The following is a 7,559-nucleotide window of genomic DNA, read 5'->3' as shown; positions in this document are numbered from 1 at the left end:
AGCCTAAATTACCTTACCCATTACCCAACCACAAGACATCCCTTCCGTGATGGTCTCTCATTGATTGATCAGTGATGAGGGTGGTGCCTGGTCAATGGGGCGTGGGCCTCTTCCGTTCGCATCTGGATTCTCGAGTGGAGCGCACCGTCCGAATTGTCTGCGCGAATAAACGGAGGGTGGTGAGCTCGGCGGCTGAGGACGACGCAGCTGTTGCTTTTGTACTACACTTGGGAAGCACCCTCTGGGAAACAACGGCAAGTAAATTCTCTTCGTTGACAATGACTATAGCGATATCATCATAAATATATGAATTAGAAAATAGAATTGAAAAAGTAAATCAATGGTACAGAAAGGTAGTATGTCCAGGACGCCTTCGACCTCAACCCAGGAGATCCAAATGGACATGTTTGATCAACATCCTCACACACAGGTAAGCAGTATAGGCTACAACTTAATTCTACCCGTGAAATCTCATCGTAGGTTTGATGAGCCAGTCCGCCTGTTGCTGAAGCTTTTGTTTAGACATTTTGACAGTCCACAGTTTCACTTGTCATAGCAGGAACGATACAAGCAGGAAAGCAGGTGAACGATTTTAAACCAGCTGCGGAAAAGATTTCGTGGAGTAGGCTATAATTCCCAGAGCAAAAAAAACAAAACGTTATGTGAACTGTATCAGTAGGCCTAATAACCAGGGTAATAACCAAGTAATGCATGTATTCTTCATCTATTATAGTAAAAGCATTGGTTTGGTCACAGAGGGCCACTAATATGGTAATTAACTGTGGCTGCTGTGTGTCCCTTTGGATGGATGTCCTTCTTCTGTTTCTCGTTACCAGCTGCTTCTGTTTCACTTCCAAATAAAACCACAGGAATGATTGGCTATGACATTTTTTTTTCATATATTTTTTCTTATTACAATTTATGTATTGTATGACATGACAATTTTTGGTTTGACCATTTGATGGTTCGCTTTCATTGTGTAGTAAATAAAATGCAATCATTCCACAAAGCTGCCTGCCTATTATTGCAGGCTAATGCTAAATGATGTTTGAGTAACAAATTCTGATGTCTTTTCTGCAATTAGCGCAATGTGCCACATGTTACTAGATGGATGAAGTCCCCAAGGGATGCAAGCCACGCCCACGTATTAATGGCCTGTGTGGACAGTGGACACAATTTTCTCTCTCATCCGTTTTGCCTTCATGCAGGAGTAAGGACACCAAATTCTGTTTAAATGGGTTTATACTCATAGGTAGCCTATTGCATTGTTCTTTCTTTGCTGACAGGAACTGTCATGGCATCAAAGTGATGCGGATTAATGATGAGGATCGCTAACAAACTTTTTCTGAAATGATAGGGGATGAATGGCATACTCCCCTTGGCAGACACATTCATATCATGTGTTAAAATGCCCTCCCTTATAGCCACGCCTATTCTGCCCTCCAAAAAAACAGCATATTGGCTGTTGTTCTTCTAGAACTCTAAATGTTCAGAATGTAACTTTTTCTGTAGCTATAAATGGCACCCAGGAGGTTACAGTGTATGATATCACTGGTTACATGGGCACGATTGGACGTACAATTGAGTGAAGAGAAGTAAATAGGAGAATGACCAGAACAAACCCGCCCACGCTAAGCTCCATCATTGTCTCTCCACGGAAACCAGGACGTCACAGAAAAACAACACAGAGAAACAACACAGGCTGTATTACAACCCAAACACCTCACGCCATGCCAAGTGTGCTTCCTGCACGCCTCACTCTCCCACTCTTTCTCTCTCTCCATCTCTCTCTCCCTTCCCCATCATTCTTCCTATCTCTCCATCACTCTCTCTGACTGTTTCTTTTAGCAGTCAGATTTCTATCCCTTGCGTGTTGGCGCTGTGCTGAGAGACAGATGGACCCCCCCCCCCTCCTTGTGTCCTGTGGCGGGGAAGGGTTTGTGCGTGGCACTTGGATCAATTAGATATAAAGTTCACACATACCTGCGGGCGGGTTACGCCGGCATATTTATAACTCGACGGTGGAGTGACGACCGGGGGACCGCGCTTAGAGGATGTGTCCCAAATGGTGCCGTATTCCCTACATAGTGTACCTATGTTGACTAAAAGCCCTGTGGGTCCTGGTCAAAAGCAGTGCACTATATAGAGAAAATGGTGCCATTTGTAACATCCTGGAGGAAAGGCCCCCCCAGCAACACTGAATGGCAACAACCGACCCAAACAGAGATGGAAATATATGAGCAGGCGCCGGAGAATCCTGAACTGATCCAAATCAAGCCTGGTAAACGATAACTCAGATTATAGATTGTGTTTGTTCTTCTGCGTGCAGCACCGGCTGTTGCTGTACGATTGCTTGGAGAATATTCGACTGTGCTCTGTTAAAGCTGGAAGACGGCGACACACCACAGGCTGGTCCTCCCATCCCTCCCCAGTTTACAGTTCCTGTCTAACAGAGCAGCGCTCGCGTCACACCCCCCTCTAATTAGTCACTTAGCCCTGAAGGTTGTTTACCAACAGGAAACCTCCCCTCCCTACTTTCCCAGTATGGCATTTCCCTGGCCTTTACTGTAGCCAGACTCTCCCCAAAGGTTGTTTAAAGCACAGGCAGAGCCATACCTCTGGGGACTATGGTGCCCCGGCTCAGTGATGATGAGAGGGGGAGCTGGACGACAGCTGGACCGGACCTAGAGCTTGACTCGAACTCTCTAACAGCTGGTCCGTAGCTCACACTGAGGAATATTCTGATTAGAACTCTAGTAAAGTGGGTGTCTGTTAAAGTTGGTCATAGCTGTGTGCACAGGTTTGTGAGTGCGTGTATGCATGCTTGCCTGCGTGTGAGTGTGTGGGTGAAGGTGGAGGTGGTTGGCTTGGGTTGCTGGGAGCAGGTGTGTGGCGACAAACTGTACAGTTTGTGCTCAATGTGAGCATGATTTTGTACATGAACGAGAACATGGCTCTGAGAGGTTGATAATGTTTTTGAATGCAGGAATATTCCCCATGTGGGTGTCTACTTTTGAACACTGCACATATTCAACCATACAGTATGTGTGTGTGTGTATGTATGTTCCTGTTTACTATTCTTGTGGCCTCCGCTCAGGCATCTGTACACACAAGAGCCCACCAGTCTTCCTGATTGCCAACAAATGCAATTAGCCGGCACTGCGTATCCATGGTGACGTGACCAGGGTGGGCTCTAATGCAATGGAGGGCCCTGCCCAAGCCGGATAGGCAATTTTCCAGGGATCAGCCAATCACATTACAAGGTCCCAACCTACATGAATAATGACAAGTAACGGAGGTTGAACATGAAGCCGAGCTAAGAGGGTGGAGTACACTGGTGCTGGGAGAGGATCAGGACACATTGTCTCCTCTTAACTCCCATCTCTGGCAGCGCTCCATCTGTTCTGGTCATCGTCTTCTATGTCCCTGAAGCTCTCCTGATCACGGAGTCCCCGTATGATAAACAATTTAATTCTGTGGTCTTGAGATGAATTTAGCGCGAGAACAACGCTGGGCGGCTTCGTAATGTTCTCTCAACAGAAAATATGTTTTGTGAACATAACTTCTGTTGAAGTGTACTTTTTTTGTTAAGACTTGCTTTGCGAAGCTTGCCCTAATGTCTATACTTGGTTTCTTGTCTCCTCATCTTCCTTCCTTCTAGGGAAAGTATTCCAAGCGGAAGAGCCGCTTCAAGCGCTCCGATGGAAGCACCTCCTCTGACACCACCTCCAACAGCTTTGTCCGGCAGGTAAGACCCTTTTTTTTTGCCTTATTCTGTGCCTGTACTGTACCTTGTATTGTACAGCCTGATTCCTCTAGTGATAAGTTGAAGAGATTCATAGGTGAGAATAGCCCGCTATGCGGCAGCACTGTTAGCGCCTTCTCATGTAAGTAACCCAAACGCGTTTGCATGGCCACTCGCACGCGGCCCGTCAAAGCCCTCTGCAGTTGTACTTACATTACACGTTGCTATTCTCTTACTCCTCCCCCTTTCCTTTCCTTCTCTGTGCAATAGCTGTCTTGTTTATTTTTTCCCCCCTTGACCTATCTCTGTCGCCCCACATTTATGTTGCTCCCATGATCACAATTGATGCCTCTGCAGTCCTCCCCAGTGGATGCCCTCACCTACCCAGGACTCAACGTTTTTCACTCTGAATCAACAATAGACTGGTCAGACTGATGCAGCTTGGATAAGAACCAGACAGAGGGTGAGAGAGTGTATCGTAGGGACTCCAGGAGATAGATCTCCACAATCCTGATTGTCATGTCCTGGTTCCGGGTCCTCATGTCGGGCTCAGACCCTCCCCAGCACGCCCTCCCCGGTTCCCCGTGGTGCATTGATCAACACTGTGTCAGGGTGAGCCCATGGAAGCCTGCTATTCTCCAGCTTTCCCATGGAGGAAATGAACACAACGTACCACACAGAGGCACTTCCTTTCCGGGGGTCTGGAGAGAGGGGAAGGGGTTTAAGGTGACACACGTGTGTCACCTCCATCACAGCTCATCATGCAGACATGACATTTTATTAAAGGGGCCCTGTGTCATGCCACCGTGCGTCCCCTTTTCCTCCTCGACCTCTCTCAGTTGAGCCGGAAACGTTTCGCCCCTGTCTGATGACATTAACCTGCTCGCTATGGGTGTCACTCTAAAAAACAAAAAAAAACTCCCCTCTCTTGGCAGTGAACACAGGGAGTGTAGCCCTCCTGTGGATTCTAAAGGTTAGCTAACTTCATCCTCGGTGGCAACCCTCCCCCTCCCTCCCCTACTCACTGGCACATCTCCTCATTAACTCTCTGTAAGTCTGCTCTGAGCCGGACATGCACGGTAGGAGGGGCCGTTAAAGTGGGTGTTTCCCAAATGGATACCAACCTGTATACATCCTGAATTTGCGGTAAATGCTGCATTTAGATGTCATAATTTACTATAACGGCAGGCTATGTTACGTCTATGAATGCAGCTAGCTATGTTTCCCCCCTCTTTCTAAGCTTTAGTCTCACGCACACTGTCACACAATCAGCCAGCGGTGGAGCTCGTACACTGCCTGGTTTCCATAGCAACCGGCACACTGAATCTCCCCTCTGTGTGCAGGCGCAGTGGGATGGAGAGGAGGAGAGGATGGTTAGATGGATTAGTGTGTGTGTGTACACAAGAATAGAGTACTTTAGATACACAGGGAGTGGCAGGCATGTAGTAATGAGCACCATTACTAGCTGTGATTGTAACCTGGGAAAGAAGAGGCAATATGGATGTGAAAGACACAAGATGAATATCAGATGCACCTCTTGTCCCCCTCCTTGGAATTGTTCATCGCTGGTACAATGTCTGGGCTGACTGAAGATGATTTGAGGATTCAATTCTACATCTCTCTCTCTCTCTCTCTCTATCTATCCATCTATTTCTCTTCTCTCTCCTTTCTCACACACACACACACACACACACACACACACACACACACACACACACACACACACACACACACACACACACACACACACACACACACACACACACACACACACACACACACTCAGATGGGTTTTTGTGATCAATACAGTGGACTGTCTGGCAATGGCCTCCAGCTGTACTACCATAGAGACATGAGATGAGCTAACCCCCTACACAACACAGTCAGTGAAGGACCATAATCACTCTGGCATCCCTGGGGGCTCCTTCGTCGGCGTTCAGTTTCCTTCTTTTGCCATTCCATTTAGAGCTACTGTGTCAGTCCAACGCTATTAGGTCACGATGAATCACAGAATATTATTTTTGACGGCACCAGGGTCAGGTCAATTGGCTGTTTCACAACAGAGGGGGGTTGTGTTACGTAAAAGAAGGCTGCTCCAAGCTCAGGACAAATAAATGAAATTCTGCGACCGCAATGTTCACAGGATGAATCCAATCTTTAATAATACACTCTGAAATCACCTCTTCTCATTTGAGTGAGGAGAATTTGATAAAACCGATAGTTACAGTTTCCTCCATCTGAGTGGCAGTTAGTCATTTTTCCTCATTGTTTTTCACCCAGCTGTGTGGGAGAGAAATCCTGCTCGGGTGTATGTTCCCTTTCCATTGGAAGAGAAAATGTCATCAGTCCTTCTGTCAGTGCAGCCTGGCAGTCGGCTGCTTCTCTTTGAGGAGCGGGAACCAAACAGTAGTCTGAGTGGCTGACACTTGGGAGTGGCTCTGAGAATACTAGCCTGCCTGGCTGCCTGGTTGCCTGTCTCTGGCAATCTGCTCCTCATGCTGTGGCCTGGCTGGCTGCCTGTTCATCACCAGTCAGTCAACCACTCCTTGCGGTCTGCCATGGCGAGGCACCTGTCACAGTGTCAGAGGTTGCCCTCTGCTGGTGGAATAGAGAGACACCAGAGCTGTGCGTTCCCCTCCCCTCCACCCCGCCTTCAACCCCCTGCTCTCCTAGCTTAGACCTAGATTCAATCAGATCAAGCGTTAACCAGCGATAGCAAAACACCCACATAGCTGATGTACACTGATGTAGCATACAGGCCGAGCCCAACCCCCCACCCCACCCACCCAGGGATTCTTGAAAGTTGGGACTGTGATTCCAAAAAGATGAGTCCGGAGATTTGGTCAACAGCGTTAGATTTGTTTAAAATCCTAAATTAATCAGGAATGAGCAGCATCAGCTATACCATAAGGACCACTTATTCATGTCCTCATTACATATATAGTGCAATGCATGGTCTCTACTTTTGATAGATTTAAACAATCACCGTGGTCACAACCATAAACGGTCAACTCCATCATCCTTATAGATTCAAATGGAATATGAATTTTGGTTCAAATATGTTACATTTTATTAGCTTTTAGAGTCATAAAGCAACTGAGGAAAAAGAAAACGAATTGCGACTGTATATACCACTTGAATGAAGAAAAAAAATGCAATTTGTGGTCAACTCCGTAAAATATCAACTCCGTCAGATGTTTGTCTAACGTCAACTCCGTCAGATTGCTGAAAGATCTGATAGAATGTTTTTTTTTTTTTGCCGATTTTCAAATGAATAATTTCACAGATGTTTGAATTGAACTTTCCTTTTTAGAGGCAAAAATATGTCTGTCTTGAGTCAACTTGTCAACTATGTCACAGATGGCTAATCCCTTAAGATTCGGAGAAAAAAAAACGTAATCACTGTTCTGCATCATAATGCTTAATCAATTAAAGTATTTTCTGTGATGGACCTAAGGGATAATGTTAGCTTTATAAACGTTATTTTATGTTCTAGATCTAGAAAAACATGCCAAAATGCTAAAGAAGTGAGCCCTGCAGCATTTAATAGTGCTATAAAACAAAAGAAAGTTTGGAGATTTGCAGGACATATTTGTATAATTGAACGTTAGCATTTGAATTGCTTGGACCTACGCCACTGCTGATGTTTTGGCGGTGTCAGAGGTGGAACTGCGTTGGAACTGTCAAATCGATGAGCAGCTGCTCTTGTGATCGTTGTCACGAAGCCACATCCATTCCACTCGCATTAGAAATGAAAAACAAGGATATATAGGAAAACAAGAATAATGTAGGACATATAGAAATAATGACACTC

General features: G+C 46.0%; 1 protein-coding gene across 8 annotated transcripts in view; it reads left to right on the top strand.

Moving 5' to 3' along the window:
• Window positions 1-7,559, top strand: part of LOC112225960 (voltage-dependent L-type calcium channel subunit beta-1-like) — a 35,754-nt gene continuing 28,195 nt past the window's right edge. For 3 of the 8 annotated variants that reach the window (XM_042307135.1, XM_042307134.1, XM_042307132.1), the window contains exons 1-2: window positions 1-254; window positions 3,662-3,748. In XM_042307135.1, coding sequence (XP_042163069.1) covers window positions 75-254; window positions 3,662-3,748 — 267 coding nt within the window. In that variant the 5' untranslated portion in view covers window positions 1-74. Of the gene's footprint in view, window positions 431-3,661; window positions 3,749-7,559 lie in introns of all 8 variants that reach the window. The other 5 variants (XM_042307136.1, XM_042307140.1, XM_042307139.1 and 2 more) reach the window with 3 other exon arrangements.

This window comes from Oncorhynchus tshawytscha, linkage group LG27, assembly GCF_018296145.1.
Source record: "Oncorhynchus tshawytscha isolate Ot180627B linkage group LG27, Otsh_v2.0, whole genome shotgun sequence".
NCBI lineage: Eukaryota > Metazoa > Chordata > Actinopteri > Salmoniformes > Salmonidae > Oncorhynchus > Oncorhynchus tshawytscha.
The sequence above is the reverse complement of the archived record's forward strand: the minus strand, read 5'-3'. Positions and strand labels throughout refer to the sequence as shown.